This window comes from Mustela nivalis (genome assembly GCF_964662115.1).
Source record: "Mustela nivalis genome assembly, chromosome: 12".
Lineage (NCBI taxonomy): Eukaryota > Metazoa > Chordata > Mammalia > Carnivora > Mustelidae > Mustela > Mustela nivalis.
The window spans coordinates 73,374,248-73,391,334 of NC_139031.1; the positions used below are offsets into that span (position 1 = coordinate 73,374,248).

Consider the following 17,087-nt stretch of genomic DNA (forward strand, 5'->3'; position numbering starts at 1 on the left):
TGGGTTTTCTACAGAGAAAATCGTAGTCATCTGTGAATAATGAAAGCTTGACCTCTTCCTGGCCAATGTGGGTCCCTTTTATTTCTTTTTGTTATCTGATTGTTGAGGCTAGGACTTCCAGTTCAACATAGTTGAACAACAGTGGTGAGAGTGGACATCCCTGTTGTGTTCCTGATCTTAGAGGAAAAGCTCCCAGTTTTTCCCCATTGATGATGATATTAGCTGTGGGTCTTTCATATATGGCCTTTCTGATGTCATGGTATGTTCTTCTATCCCCACTTCTTGAGGGTTTTTATCAAGAAAGGATACTGTATTTTGTCAAATGTGTTTTCTGTACCTATTGAAAGGATCCTTTCTAAAACTTTTTTAATCTTTTTAATTTTAAATTCTTTATTTTTTATTAACATATAATGTATTATTAGCCCCACGGGTACAGGTCTGTGAATCGCCAGGTTTACACACTTCACAGCACTCACCATAGCACATACCTTCCCCAATGTCCATAACCCCACCACCCTCTCCTTCACCTCTCCCCCTGGCAACCCTCAGTTTGTTTTGTGAGATTAAGAGTCTCTTATGGTTTGTCTCCCTCCCAATCCCATCTTGTTTCACTTTTTCTTTCATATCCTTTCTAATATTCATGTGGTCTTTCATATTGATTGATTTGCAGATATTGAACTATCCCTGAGGCCCAGGAATAAATCTCACTTGATTGTGGGGAATAATTCTTTCATTGTACCGTTGAATCCAATATGCTAATATCTTGTTGAGAATTCTTGTATCCATGTTCATCAGGGATATTGGTCTGTAATTCTCCTTTTTTAGTGGAATCTTTGGTTTTGGAATTAAGGTAATGCTGGCCTCATAGAATGAGTTTGGAACTTTTCCTTCCATTTCTATTATTTTGGAACAGTTTCAGAAAGATAAGTATTAACTCTTCTTTAAATATTTGGTACAATTCCCCTGGGAAACTATCAGCCCCCTAGACTCTTGTTTCTTGGGGTATTTTTGATTACTGATTCAGTTTCTTTGCTGGTTATGGGTCTGTTCAAGTTTTGTGTTTCTCCCTGTTTCAGTTTTGGTGTTGGTATGTTTCTAGGAATTTTTCTGTATCTTCCTGATTGTCCAACTTGTTGGCATAGAGGTGCTCATAATATTCTTTTATAATTGTTTGTATTTCTGCAATGTTGATTGTGATCTCTCCTCTCTCATTTGTAATTTTATTTGTTTGTCCTTTCTCTTTTCTTTTTGATAATCTATCAAAAAGTTTATCAATTTTGTTAATTCTTTCAAAGAACCAGCTTCTAGTTTCATTGATCTGTTCTACCAGGTTTTAAAAATTTTTTCATATCATTTGTTTTTGCTCTAATATTTATTGCAGCATTTTTAATTTTGGTCTGACTCATATTTAGGTCTTTTATCTCTGCAGCAAATTTCTATGGTGTCCTCTATACTTCTTTCAAGCCCAGCTAGTATTCCTTTTTTTTTTTTTTTAAGATTTTATTTATTTATTTGACAGAGATCACAAGTAGGCAGAGAAGCAGGCAGAGGGAGAGGGGGGAAGCAGGCTTCCTGCTGAGCAGAGAACCCAATGTGGGACTTGATTCCAGGATCCCGAGATCATGACCTGAGCCAAAGGCAGAGGCTTAACCCACTGACCCAACCAGGCACCCCCCAGCTTGTATTCCTATGACTATTTTTCTAAATTCTTGTTCAGATAGATTGCTTACATCTGTTCTGAGAAACTCCCTGGCTCTGGTTTCTTCTTGATCTTTTGGGGTGAGTTCTTCCATCTTGTCACTTTGTAGGTTTCCTGTTCCTGAGAGTAATGCTAAGAAGCGATCATACGCTGTCCAGGGTCTGGTGCATTAGGAGGTGTTTGTGGTGTATGCTGTGTGCACTGCTGTTATGCTTTGGCTGCTTTTTCTTATAGGTCTGTCCTCTGTAGAGTTCCTCCTTGCTCACAGTGGGGTCTATTTGGACCTTTAACTAGGTGTGTTTTGATTTATTTGTTAAAATAAACTATTTAGGGAAATGTCCAGGAAAACTGCAGCAAAGCCCATCCTCAGCTGGTCAGCTCCGTGAGGTTCTCCCTGGGGACGTGGCCCAAATTGTCCTGAGGCTGTAGGAGCACGTCAATACTTGGTTTTATTTATTTATTTATTTTTAAATTATTTGTTTGTTGATTTATTTATTTGAAGAGAGAGAAACAGCAAGAGAGGGAACACAAGCAGGGGAAGTGGGAGAGGGAGAAGCGGGCTTCTGGCGAGTAGAAAGTCTGATGTGGGGTTCCATCATAGGACACTCGGATCATGACTCTAGCTGAAGGCAGCTGCTTAATGACTGAGTCACCCAGGCATAAATACTTTGTTCAAAATCGGTGGGAATAAGTGCCTCTCAACTCCCTAAGTCCTACCCCTGTTTGGATTCCATGGTGTCCTGGACCACGTGGTTATTTGAGAAAGGGTTTAGCTAGAAAGAAGTAGCTCTCACATCTCATCGCCTGACTTCATATAAAAGGCATGCTTGAGTCTTTTTTTTTTTTTTTAACATTTTATGTATTTCCTTGAGAGAGAGAGAGAGAGAGAGAGAGAGGCCAAGCAAAAGAGAAAGAGTACAAGCAGGGGAGAGGGGCAGTGGAATAGGGGTAGAGGGAGAGGGAGAAACAGGTTCCCTGCTAAGCAAGGAGATCCATGTGGGGCTCAGTCCCAGGACTCTGGGATCATGACCTGAGCTGTAGGCAGGCACGTAGCTAACTGAGCCACCGAGGGGCCCAAAGGCATACTCAACTCTTTTTTTTTTTTTTTTAAGATTTTTTATTTATTTCTGTGTCAGAGAGAGAGGGGGAGAGAGCACAAGCAGGGGGAGCAGCAGGCAGAGGGAGAAGCAGACTCCTTGCTGAGCAAGGAGCCCAATGTGGGACTCAATCCCAGGACCCCAGGATTATGATCTGAGCCAAAGGCAGATGCTTAACTGACTGAGCCACCCAGACGTCTGGGCACACTCAACTCTTAAAAGAGCTGTGTGCTTTGTGGAAAATCCCATATTCATAGAGATTTAAGTTCACAGAACAGCACATATGTCCTGTTCAACTAACATTGATTTTTAAGGTTTTTTTTAGGTTTCATTTAATTTGTAAATTGATTTAACAGTTCTGTCAGTGTTATAAATGGTTCTCTAGTGTTTAACATATTTAAATCTATTGGTATGAAAATAATTTTGAAGAAATATATACTTTCTAGTCCCTGTGCATGTATATCCAAGCCTGCAGTTTTTTCCTCCCAACCACAAAGGCAAAGGAGTATCATTGGCCCTCCCCAGCTCTGCACCCAGGTCTCTGATGATTTTATAAAACTTATTTTCCCTTTCAAGGCTGGGTGCAGTGTTCGTTTTAAATTGATTTGATGTAAGAGTGCATGGCAGTAGGGATTGGTCAAGTTTGTAGTTTCTGTTGCGTTTACCACAACTTAGAGAAAGCACTACAAACTCATTTGGCCAAAACATAAGATACTGATGGGCCAACCATAGTCAAGCCTAACATAAAATAAATCAGATGGTAAATATTAAGTTGTAAAAGTTTTACCCTGTAGGATGGATAGTATTTTGATATTACAAATAGTAACTACCATTTATTGAGCATCTAATATGTCAGGAAAGTATGTATTATCCTTCTGAAATGTAGATATTATTTTATTTAACACAGGAAGAAATTGAGGTTCTGAGGACTTGGTTAATTTGTTGCTGAGAGCAACAACGTGTAAATGATAGTCTTGGTGGTTAAACAGCATTTCTCTATTAGCTGAAATACTTGGCAAAATCTTATGTGTTAATTGATTTTTCTGTATACTGGAACATCAAGCAAGTCAGTTGGCAAACTCTTCATGTCAGTATTTATTAAAGAACTATTTAATATGTATTGATGTCTGTTCTAGTTAGGAAAACAGAAAGTTAATCTTTTAGTAACTATGTACTGCTTCATATACTATTTATTTAATAAACGGAGCTACAGGCTTATTGCTGGAGACCTCAGTTTTAATCCTCACTCTGCCATGAAGTTTTGGTGTGCTTTCAAACTAATTTCATAAGTTCTCTGGTTAGCAGTCATGATAAAAAAGAAATGTGGCCCAGCCTGGAAGGTTCTTTGTCCCCATGAGGCCGAGGCTCTGCTCCCTAACAGGGGCAGGAAAGAGGAACAGGAAGGAACCCAATCACAGCAAGGTTCCTTGTCCAGTAAGCAGCCTCCGACAAGTGTGCTCTCCACCCAGAGACAGGGCAGCAGCTAGAGGGCACAGGCAAGGGGAACCACCACACACTGCCTCCACTGAGAGAGATGGCCAGTAGTATAACCTTCTAGAATGCATTTCCACTCCCTCAGGTGACAGAAACAGAGACCATTAGGAGTGCTAGCAGCTCGAGATACACCCTGCTAACCAAAATAATGCACAAAGCCTCTGAACAGGAAACTGCCACTGGAAACACAGCTCACAAAAGTAGGCCAGGAATTTCAGGCTAAGCCCATACAAGGTGACCACTTGTTAAAAATTAAAGATTTAAACAGGACCGTTTCTCCTAACACACCAGGCAAAATGTCCAGGATACAGTAAAATGTAACTTGCCATACAAAGAACCAAGAAAAGCACAGCTTCAATGAGAAAAACAAAAACAAACCAAGAAACAAAAAACAATGAACTGACACACTGAGATAAATCACATATTAGAATTATTGGACATGGATTTTTGAAACAGCTACCATAGAAATGCTTCATGAATCAATTACACATTCTCTCGAAATAAAAGAAAAAAATAGGCAATATCAGCAGTGAAGTAGAAGGTCTAAAAACAAGATGAAATAAAATGAGAAAACAGAAGGATACAACAGCAGAACTCGGGGTGTGGTGGATGGTCTCTGTCTCCCTGAGTGGTCATGACAGAAGAGAATCTGTACCTGGAGAGAAAACTGCAGAATTCACTGAACTCTGAAACAGAGAGAAAATGAAAAGAGCTTCAGGGACCTATGGAACAATAACAGAAATTCCAACATTTGCCACCAGTGGAGTCTCAAAGGAAGAGGAGAAAGAGAGGCAGGTGGAAGGAGTATTGAAACTAACCCTAAATTTAAACAGATCTAAGCCTTCAGTCCAAGAAAATAATATGCCAAAGGGGCACGTTTGGGGTGGCAAATTCTGCTTCCTTTGAGTTGTTTTGAGACACCAGGCAGGTCTAGTGCATAACTGGGTTATTGCTTTGGGTACTAAAGGTAGGTACGTGTGGCACAATATTTGCACATAGGACATGATTAATAAATGCTCATTGCCGTCACCCACCCATTCTTTTTACTGGACAAGGGTTTTTGCCTGATGTCCTGCATTCCAAACACGGACACCACTTTTGTGGCAGAGAGAAAGTGTTTTATTACAGGATGCCAAACAAGGAGGTGAAAATTTCTCAAATCTGCCTCCCTGAAGGGTTGTTATGGGGTGTATTTAAGGTTAAGGGATTAAGATATCTCAGGGTGCATAGGTTGGATGGAATAAGCTTGAATGGATCTAAGGAAAAGGAGAAGTGTCCTCCTTTCCAAGCATGTGCATTCAGGAATCCTGCCTTCTCATGGGACACGTGCTCATTAAATGTCAGCCTAAGAATGACGGGGGTGGAGGTGGGGAGACCGCGGGGTGCATTATCAAAGAGGTTCCTTTTTTCACTTTTGACCTCTTCTGTGTCTCCTGTAAGAATTCTTCCCGAGGTGCTCTCATCTCAGCTGGTCTTACCAGTGGTCTGTCAACTTCTGCATAACAGGCTCCTAAAGCAATCAGATTAACCACAGTTTCCTCACAGTAGTCACACATTTGTTAACTCAACATTGTGAGTTTCATTCTTTTTTTTTTTTTTTTCCACTCTTAAATCTGTCGCAGCTCCTCTACGTTAACACACAGCAAAAGAAGAAGTGCTGTTAAAATCAAAACAACTTTGTGCTTTTTACTGATACTCCTTGTAAAAAGTGAGTCTGCAAATGCCTCTAAATTACCTATTGAAAGAGTATAATACTGGGTGCCTGGGTGGCGTAGTGGGTTAAAGCCTCTGACTTCGGCTCAGGTCATGATCCCAGTGGGATCGAGCCCCGCTTTGGGCTCTCTGCTCAGCAGGGAGCCTGCTTCCTCCTGCCTCTCTGCATACTTGTGATCTCTGTCCATTAAATAAATAAGATCTTTTTTAAAAAGTGTAATGCTGTTTAATTCAAACTTTATTACTAATCACTTGCATGTAACCCTTCAGTGTCTGACTTGACATAGGCATTCCAGGGACAACTAGTAACAGAGTCCTTTGCCTGTGCTAGTTGATCCCATTTTCACAACAGGGCCCTCCAGGAGCACATTCATATGTCAGTGCCTGGTTCAAGATCAAGAGAAGTTCACGCTCCTTCCTGTCTGTTAATTCAGGTTTTGCAGCCATATGGACTCAGCTTTGAATCTTAGCGATTTCACTCATTAGCAAATTAGTTTAACTTTTGCGCCTCTTCATTTCCTCATATACAGAGTGGGGAAAAATAATACCTACTTCACTGTGCAGCTGAGAAGAGTAAATGAGATCCCGTGTATAAAATCCACCCAGGACCATGCCACAGAATAAATGCTCAGGAACCAAGCAGAAGGATCATGGAGCGAGCATAAAATAAAAGATCTCCCTGGTGGCTGAGTACACTGTTTTGCTCAAGAGGGAACTCTTTCCTTCCTCTGGCCCCTGGGAAACCTTGAAATCCAAGTCCCGTTCTGTGCTTGATCCTCTGCATTTTCTGGTCTCCCACCTTGACACCTTCCAATCCAGAGAGCAATTAACAATTGCTGTGTTCAGCTCATATTGTATTTCCTTTATGTAATTAATGCCTTTTTTCTCATTTTGTTTATGATTATCCTATATACCTCCTTTTCTGAACTTGAAGATCTCCCCACAGCCCCAGTTTTATTTCTTTAGATGAAGATCCATGAGGTAGTTGGTGAGAAAATAAAAATGTTTAAATATTGCATACCATCTCAGTCCAGAAAGAATTTGAAGTGCTAACAGTGTGAATATGTATACTTAGGACATCATGACCAGAGATGAATGAAAGGCAGACTTTATTCTATACATACGTTAACATACACGGATCATTGGTGTATATATTATTTTTATTTTACAAAAGATAAATTTTAAAAATGTTTAAATGATCTGAAATTGCATTTTTCAACAGATACTGTCTTCGTTTACTGATAAAGAACTCTTGGCATATGCAAAAGCTGGAGCAGTAGCTGAAGAGGTCTTAGCAGCCATCAGAACTGTGATTGCTTTTGGAGGACAAAAGAAAGAACTTGAAAGGTTTGAGATTTTTATTTTAAGTTGCTAGTAATTTTAAATTGTTTCATTATATATGGCCTTCAAATTGACAGTATTAAGTATAAGGGGGTGTATGTGTGTGTGTATGTGTATTTTTAAGTAGCTTCCAGGATATTATACAGCATAGCTAATATTCTGGAAAAGTTGTAATTTTAGTTGTACTCTTCTTATATCTGCTAATTCAAAGAATTTTCTAGAATGTTCTAGATGGGTAGTGAAAATAAAATAGTTTCTTTTTTTAGTTATTTTTATTAACATATAATGTATTATTTGTCCTAGGGTACAGGTCTGTGAATCATCAGGCTTACACATTTCATAGCACTCATCATAGCACATACCCTCCCCAGTGTCCATAATCCAACCACCCTCTCCCTACCCCCCCAACCCCCAGCAACCCTCAGTTTGTTTTTGAGATTAAGAGTTTCTTATGGTTGTCTCCCTCCTGATCCCATCTTGTTTTATTTTTTCCTTCCCTACCCCCACAACCTCCCGCCCTGGCTCTCAAATTCCTCATATCAGGGAGATCATATGATAATTGTCTTTCTCTGATTGACTTTTTTTGCTTAGCATAATACCCTCTAGTTCCATCCATGTCATTGCAAATGGCAAGATTTCATTTCTTTTTATGGCTGCATAGTATTCCTGTGTGTGTGTGTGTGTGTGTGTGTGTGTGTGTGTGTGTGTGTGTGTGTGTATAACTTCTTCTTTATCCATTCATCTGTTGATGGACATCTAGGTTCTTTCCATAGTTTGGCTGTTGTGCACATTGCTGCTATAAACATTTGGGTGCATGTGCCCCTTCAGATCACTACATTTGTATCTTTAGGGAAAATACCCAGTAGTGCGAATGCTGGGTCATGGGGTGGCTCTATTTTCAACTCTTTGAGGAACCTCCATGTTGTTTTCCAGAGTGGCTGTACCAGCTTATTCCCACCAACAGTGTAGGAGGATTCCCCTTTCTCTGCATCCTCGCCAACATCTGTTATTTCCTGACTTGTTAATAAAATAGTTTCTTAAGGCTGAAACATATTTTATATCTGATGATAATTTTTCCCCATTAAGTCAATTCTTGGTTCTCTAATACTAAATGAACATTTTGTATAAGATCAAGGGTTACTTTTTTAAAAATTATTTTTTGTTAGTTTTTAAGGAAATTTACATAAAATATATTACTTGTTTCAGGGGTACAGTCTGTGATTCCTTAGTCTTACACAATTCACAGCACTCACCATAGCACATACCTTCCACATGTCCATCACCCAACCACCCCATCCCTTCCACCCTCCTCTCCTCCAGCAACCTACAGTTTATTTCCTGAGATTAAGAGTCTCCCTCTCTGGTTTTATCTTGTTTCATTCCCCCCCTTCCCCTATGATCCTCTGTCTTGTTTCTCAAATTCCTCGTATCAGTGAGATCATATGATAATCGTCTTTCTCTGACTTATGTCGCTTAGCCTGATAGCCTCTAGTTCCATCTACCTCATTGCAAAAGGCATGATTTTATTTCTTTTGATGGCTACGTAGTATTCCATTGTATATCTATACCACATCTTTATCTATTCATCTGTTGATGGACATCGAGGCTTTTTCCATAGTTTAGCTGTTGTGGACATTGCTGCTATAAATGTGAGGGTGCACATGCCCCTTCGGATCACTACATTTGGGGATACAATTTTTTAAAAGATTTATTTATTTGAGAGAGAAAGAGAGAGCACACAGAAGTAGAATGGAAGAGAGAAGCAGACTCCCTGCTGAGTGGAGAGCTCGATGTGGGGCTTGATCCCAGAACCCTGAGATCATGACCCAAGCCGAAGGCAGATGGTTAACCCACTGAGTCACCCAGGCGCCCCTCCAAGGATAAATTCTATTCTATGATTTTTTTCTCCTCTTGCTGGGCTCCTCATCAGTAGGGTTGTGCTCCATGATTTGGAAGACAAAAAGAAAAATAACCAAGTATTTTGCAAATTTAATCAAGAATTTAAAAATGAATAAATAAGGACAAATTGCTACAGATTTTTAAAAAACTATTTTTAAGAAGTATGGGTTTATACCAATAAATTTTAAAACCCTAATGAAATAGACAATATCCTAGAAAAATACAGGCTTAAACTCTTCCTTTGGAGGAAGAAAACTTGAGTAGACCTACAGTCACTAGAAGAATTGAATCCAAAGTTAAAAATCTCCATGTTCTGCCCTTACATGCACAGCAAAACCCACAGAGTCCACATAATTTTACAGACAAGTTCTCCCAAAACTTCAAGAAAGAGATAAAGCTATGTTATAGAAATTGTTTCAGAGAACGGGAAAAATATATAGAGAGGGAAAGTTGAGAATTCAACTTTGAAGCCACAATCAGGCAGATATATGAGAAAGGAAAATTATTAAGCAGTTTTACCTAAAACATAGATGCAGAGGGTTTACATAAATTATTAGCTAAACAAATCCATGTGAAAATATCATGAGATTAAAAAAAGTCTTGAACTTATTAGCTTTCTCCCATGAGTGCAAAGATGGTTTAACATCAGGAAGTCTATTAATATAATTAAGCACATTAAGAGATTGAAAGGAAGAAATGTTTTGTATTGATGGGTGGGGGAAAAGCATTAATTACATATGATTTATGACAAAAACTCAAAGTTAGGCTTAAGAATTTTCTTAATATAGAGTATAAATCAGAGATACATAAGGGAACATCATACTTAAGGTGCAATGTGCAAAGCATTCTTTAAAATAATGAATGAAATGGGTATATCTGCTAGCATTTTTTTTTCCTATTTAGTGTTATCCAGTAGATAACACCCACTGGAACAAATAAGAGTAAGAGTAATAAAAATAAAACAAAAAAGGCGGAAGACTTAGGTGATCTGAAGAGAGGGGGCTCAGTTGGTTGAGCGTCTGCTTTTGGCTCAGGTCCGGATCCCAGAGTCCTGGGATCAAGCCCCACATGGGGCACCCTCCTCAGTGGGAAGCCTGCTTCTCCCCCTGCTTGTGTTCCCTCTTTCTTTCTGTCTCTGTCAAATAAGTAATAAATAAAATCTTTTTAAAAAAATAAAAAAGAAAAGCTAGAAGGGTTGGAAAACAAGAAGGAAAATTGTCATTATTCACAGATGGTATGATTGTATGCACAGAAATTCCAGTAGATTCTGCAGCCTACAATGCTCAGTGAGTTCTCTGGGCATCTAATCACAATTCAGAGAAAAATCCTGTGAAACCAGCAATGAATGATAAGATAATAAACAGAATTCCATTGATTCTAAGATGCATATTTTTCTCTCATGATGCTGAAATTAAGATAAATCCTACAATCAGTGCCATCTTAGAACTGCCATGGATCTGGATTGAAATCGATTCTTACAGGCAGGATTTGCATTTGCTTCTGCCATTCCCTGGGGATGGTATTGACCTGAGACCACCTGACATGAAATTCTTCATCTAGCAGTTTTTGAACCACACCAGGAGTGTGAATTTATAGTTCAGACCTGCGTGAGTATCATCTGTGGTTCAAATTCTCAGGGAGTTGTTTTCTGCTCCCTTTACTTGAAGCCAGGGTTGAGATGTACGAGTTCCCCTGCAGTCACTCTTCCTGGGGTATATGCATATTATACTGAGGCTATAGCCCTTTGGGTCCCAGCTGGAGATGGAGTATCCTACTAAATTCCTTAATGCTACATAAAATAATAGAATAACACTGACTCCTCCCAATTAATGATGTCCTAAATTTGATGAATATGATAATTTTAAAAGGAGATTGTTATTAGCAATAAAAACTATTATTATATAGGGGATATAACATTAGTAAGGAGGGAAAATACATCATGGAAGTTAAGTCCAGGCTTTAGAAATTACATAAATCTGATCATTTTAGTTCAGTAAAAGTTTAAATGAGTGAAGGGTTTTTTTTTCCTAAAGAAGATGGGGATTAAATTTTTATTCTAAGAATAAGCAAATGAGGGGCACCTGGGTGGCTCAGTGGGTTAAAGCCTCTGCCTTCGGCTCACGTCATGATCCCAGGGTCTTGGGATGGAGCATCAGGCTCTCTGCTCAGTGGGGAGTCTGATTCCTTTCTCTCTGCCTCTCTGCCTACTTGTGATCTCTATCTGTCAAATCCAAAATAAATAAATCTCAAAAAGAAAAAAACATGTCTCAGAGATATAAAAAAAAAAAAAAAGACTAAGCAAATGGGCACATCTTACTGTATTCAGAGATTGATTTCATTTGTGACATCATTTCTTCAGAAGATATTAGTTATTGGGATATGTCTTTGAAAGGAGATTCTATCCTGGCAAATTGGAAATCAGTTTTGTCTTTAAATAAGAGTAGATTCAGGACTACAACATGCTGGCCTCATTTTCTTAACAGTTGGCCATGTCTTGGAAGGTCATTCATTCAGCAGTGTACTACACTCTGGGTTTTCAATAGTTAATTGAAAATAGAAGAACTTTCCCCTTTAAGGATCCTTAGTCCAAAGAATAAGTTGGAGAAAAAGGGAAGAGAGGAAGGTAGAAAGAAAGATAAAAAAGAAATCATTCAAGAAATTAATGAAATTATCAGCTTTTTAAAATGTGCAATGAAAGAATCAAGTAGTACGCTGATAAGGGTAAGGAGGGAAATTTTGCTTTGTTTTTTTGTTGTTGCTTAATTTTTTTTAAAGATTTTTATTTATTTATTTGACAGAGAGAAATCACATGTAGGCAGAGCAGCAGGCAAAGGAGAGAGGAGGAAGCAGGCTCCCTGCTGAGCAGAGAGCCCAATGTGGAATTTGATCTCAGGACCCTGAGATCATGACCTAAGCTGAAGGAAGAGGCTTAACCCACTGAGCCACCCAGGTGCCCCGGAAATTTTACTTTAAATATGGCAGATGGGGAGGCCTCTCTGACAAGGTTTCATCTAGGCTGAGACTTGAAGGAAGAAGAAGAGTGTACCCTGGTGGGATTAGGTATAAAAGAGTCTTCCAAATTTCCAGAGATGGCAAACTTTGGTATGTTCTAGAAAATACCATAAGGCTTGTATGCCTGGAGCTAAGTTGAGTGAGGGGAGATGAGAAGAGAGGCTATTGAAGGAAGTGGGGGCCATGGAAGAGTTAGGATTTGACTCCAAGGGCACAGGGAAGTGATTGAGGGTTTTAAACAAAGGAATGATGTTTTAAGATCATTTCTGTCTGTGATTGGTTTGGTGAACAAAGTAGAGCAGTTAAAATATATCTATATCTATATCTATAGATATTCTAAAATACCACACGACAAAAAAAAAAGATATTCTATATCTAAATATCTAGATATAAAGATATTCTATATCTAAAGATATAGATATAGATATTTTAACTGCTGTATCTAATATATAGATATAGATATAGATATAGATTGGTAGCAGGGAGACTGATGGAAAGGCTGTTGTTGTAGCCTGGCTGAAAAGGCTTTTACGGTGGCCTGACATGGACTACAGGCAGGAGAGGGGGGACAGGTACCTAGATTTCAGATGTAATTTGGAAGCAGGATTGCTAAAATTATTCTTGGGCCAAATGCAAGCCTTCAGTTTTCTTTTTAGTTCTTTCCCTCCCTTTCTCTGCTTTTGCATGGACAAGTAATTAAGGTCTTAGTCTGACTTTCTCTTACGATTAACAGGTATAGGAGGAAGCTGGCTCTCTTGGAATGGAAATCTAACCAGAATTTAAATGAGTTCAATTCCATAGTATAAGAATAGCTTTACTCTCCTTGATTTTAAAATGATATTTTTCTCCCTTGTGTGTATCTTACCTCTTTGTATTGATTTCTCTGCTCAGCTAAAATTGTTTTTTGCTCTTATGAATGGTTGTTTGTATCACTGATAAATATTTTTCAAAATATATAAGAAGAATTTTTTTTCCTAAATATTGGTGTTTTTGTTATGTATCTTTAATCCATTTTAGGAACTGTGACCTTAATTACCATTCTCATACTAACACTTTTAATGGGTAGGTGATTTTAATATCTGGTTTTGTACTGTGGTATTTTTATCAAAACATAAATCAAAAAGTCTGTATAAAAGTAGTATCATTGATGTCTCCTTCCTCCTTACCTTATTCCTTTTCTTATTTATCTTCTCCTGTATCTAAATTATTTTCTTCCTTGTTGCTTCTTCCTCTGAAACTGTTTCTTCTGGCTGCATGGTACAACAACATATCAGTGAAATGAGTTCTGCATTAGTCTCGGTAAGCAAGAACTAATAGAAAAGGTGTGAGTCATATGCATTAAAGTTTCTTATTTGTAATTACTTATTGTTGATGCCTCCTTTTACTTTTTGCCTCAGGTCAACTCAAAAGGTGGGAAATAATCAACCATTGAAACACGTTAGTCAAAAATAATTTTTTTACACTAAGATTATAACTGGCAAGTTAGGAATACATGCTTTTACAGGGAGAAATTCTAATAGTGTGTTACTATTTTATTACTTTAAAGTTCTGTTTAAATTTGGTTAGTGGATATAGTAGTCATGTACATTTCATTTGGCAGGCTTTGAACTGGTAAAGTAACTAGCTAAAAAAAAGTCACCAAGGCAAGAAAGAGTGCATGCCTTGACCTGAACAGAACTTGATCTCTGTTGTACATTCCAACTCAGGGAGTGAATCCTCCAACAAAAATAATATAATACAACACATTTGTATAGTCATGCTTTTATAATAGGTCAAAGACCTCAAAATACTAATTTTATATGGAAGTAAGTTCTTTCTACAGTTATGAACTTCTGCTTTCCACAAGGCAATGGTCTAAGTTCCCAGGGAGATGTGATTAAGAGGATAAAGACAGGTTTAAGACGCAGTTATACTCTGTCCCATTTCTCTAATAATTTTACCTTGATTCTATATTTACAAAGATTCTTCTTAAGAGAAGAGACATGGAGATAAACTAATGGGGCTCACATTAAAAAAGGAAAAAGAAAAAAGAATCTTCCTTATGTTTCTTTAAGCATTCAGTGATTTATATATAGTCTTTGTGTTGAGCACTTTCTAGCCTTACATCTGCTTTTTATTCTTAAACTTAAAAGGTATGCAGATTTTTTAAAAGATTTTATTTATTTATTTGACAGATAGAGATCACAAGTATGCAGACAGGCAGAGAGAGAAGGAGAAGCAGGCTCCCCGCTGAGCAGAGAGCCCGATGCGGGGCTCCATCCCAGAACCCTGAGATCATGACCTGAGCCGAAGGCAGAGGCTTAACCCACTGAGCCACCCAGGTGCCCCAGGCATGCAGATTTTAAAGAGAAAATACGGTTTTGTAGCTTTTCTTTTGTCTCACCTATGAAACAGTACAAGTTCTGGAAGTTTACTAAACATTATTTCGCGTTATTTCACTATTGCCGAGGCCAGGGAAGAAATTTTAGAATACTTTCCCCCAGATTTTTTTTTTTTATTTTTTCTTTATTTATCTTACAGAGATCACAAGTAGGCAGAGAGGCAGGCAGAGAGAGAGGAGGAAGCAGGCTCCCTGCAGCGCAGAGAGCCCGATGTGGGGCTCGATCCCAGGACCCTGGGATCATGACCTGGCAGATCATGACCTGAGCCGAAGGCAGAGGCTTAACCCACTGAGCCACCCAGGTGCCCCTTCCCCAGATTATTTAATCTCTGTAGATAAGTTAACCTAAATTTACTCTTCTCTAAGAAGGGAGTACAGTAGTGCTAACACCATAGGGTCAATGCATGAACAAAAGGAGAAAATACACCTCCCACAGGGTTGGGCACATTCTAAGTACTTAATAACCATCATGTTGTCTTGGCCCATTTCATATGATTTATGAGTAGATGTGATAGTTTTTGTTACTTCTCCCAGGTACAACAAAAACTTAGAAGAAGCTAAAAGAATTGGGATTAAGAAAGCTATCACGGCCAACATTTCTATTGGTGCTGCTTTCCTGTTGATCTATGCATCATATGCTCTGGCATTCTGGTATGGGACCTCCTTGGTCCTCTCCCATGAATATTCTATTGGACAAGTACTCACTGTAAGTGATGTTATTTTTAAAAATGACTCTCCTGTAAAAATTGCAATGAAGTTGAATGGCGTTGGCTTGAGTGATGTTAGAGAATAGGTATTGAAGAACTATTGAATAAGACAAAGAGCTATATACTACTAGATTAAAAAGGGAAAGGAAATGACATGTATTGAGTGTCTTTTTGGCAGATCCCTTGCACAGTTTGTATTGCAGCCTTAATAATGTTAACGTCACTAATCTCTGTAGCATTAACTCTCATTTGTTGAGATGATTTCTTTGTGGCAGGCTCAATGGTAAGCCTTTCATTTTTTATTTTTTGATTGACTATTCACAACGACAAATGGCAAAATACACCATTTGTCTGTTTTTCAAGTTCTTTTGAATGACAGCTGGTCCATCCTTGGAAAGTTAGGGAAATATTATTACTCTTCCTTGAAAGATATTCTATTTGGAGGTTCTCTGCCTTATAGAATTATATAGAAGCACAGAAAGCTTGTCTTTTGAGCTATACTCTTTTATTTAAAAATGATGAAAGAGTTAATAAACCAAGCTCAATCTGTATCATGATCTAAGAAACTACATACTGTTAGAAGAGTCACTCAATTCCTTTGTCATAGGCTGAGCACAAGTATATTGTTGGTGACCATATTTTGTTGAGTCCCTTAAAACAGTTCCCTTTTTTAGGAACCAGGTTTGTAATGTGGCTATAATAAATGTGTTGTCCAAAATGTGCAAGGCTATTTACTTAAGAATGATGTTTACCAAAAGCCTTCATTAGGATAGTAATGCTATTGGTGAGCCTAGGTTGGAATAAGAAATGTGTTGTACTTCCTTGTGGTATAGATATGCAGTTTCAATTTTTGTTTTCACTGATCCCAGAACGGCTTCACAAAATGGAAGCATGCAGAATATGAGTAAGGGCTTGGGATTTGAAATCAGGCTGACTTGGTTCACATTCCAGCCACTTATTAACTGTATGACTTGGGGGTAGCCACGTAGACTTTTCAAGTTTCTGCTACTCTTTTGCCAAAAGGAAATGGCAGGAATACTTTGCCCTAACTTTGAATGTAGTTGTAAGTTGTAACTGGGAAAATGAATGAAGAATCACTTATCAAAATTTCTTCTGTATAAATAATGGGTAATTTTCCTGTGTGATTTAGAAAGAAATGAATAGTGATATTAGTTCTCTGTAACCTGAAGAAAAACAACTTCATTTGGGCAAAATGAAAAAAAAATAAAAACCATTTATCAGACCTCAGACCTCAGAGAGTACACAGTCTGGTAGAAGGAAAGAAGACAACCTGATCAAGATATAATGCCCTAGATGTGTGCTTTCTCATTTAAGAAATATTTCACATGTACCGTTTCACTCTAAGGTTTCCAGGTCAGGAAAACAGATGGAGTCCTGCCTAGTTTGGCAAATGAAGAAATCAAAGCCTGGCAACACTAGGCGAATTCCCTGAAGACATATAGCCAGTTAGGGCTTATCCAGAATTTGGACCTTGGTCTCCTGACACTCATTTTGATGTTTGTTTGTTTTAGGCCCTGCTGATGATCTAAACCCAAATAACTAGCCATTAAATAAATATATATTCTATTATATTCTCGTTCCATGGAACTTGTTCCATTGCTTCACTGAGCAAGTAAGACTAATCCTGTATTGTGAATCAAAAAGATTTAAACTTTTAAAAAGTTTTTAACACCCAGGACTCTCTATGTCGGCTTGCCACTTTAAAAGTGAATTAGCAAATGATA

General features: G+C 38.3%; 1 protein-coding gene across 1 annotated transcript in view; it reads left to right on the forward strand.

The window, feature by feature from the left end:
- ABCB1 (ATP binding cassette subfamily B member 1) overlaps window positions 1-17,087 on the forward strand; it is a 108,386-nt gene that overhangs the window by 37,903 nt on the left and 53,396 nt on the right. The window contains exons 8-9 of the mRNA XM_082692371.1: window positions 7,226-7,350; window positions 15,170-15,341. Of these exons, the coding sequence (XP_082548497.1) occupies window positions 7,226-7,350; window positions 15,170-15,341 (297 nt within the window). The remainder of the gene's footprint in view (window positions 1-7,225; window positions 7,351-15,169; window positions 15,342-17,087) is intronic.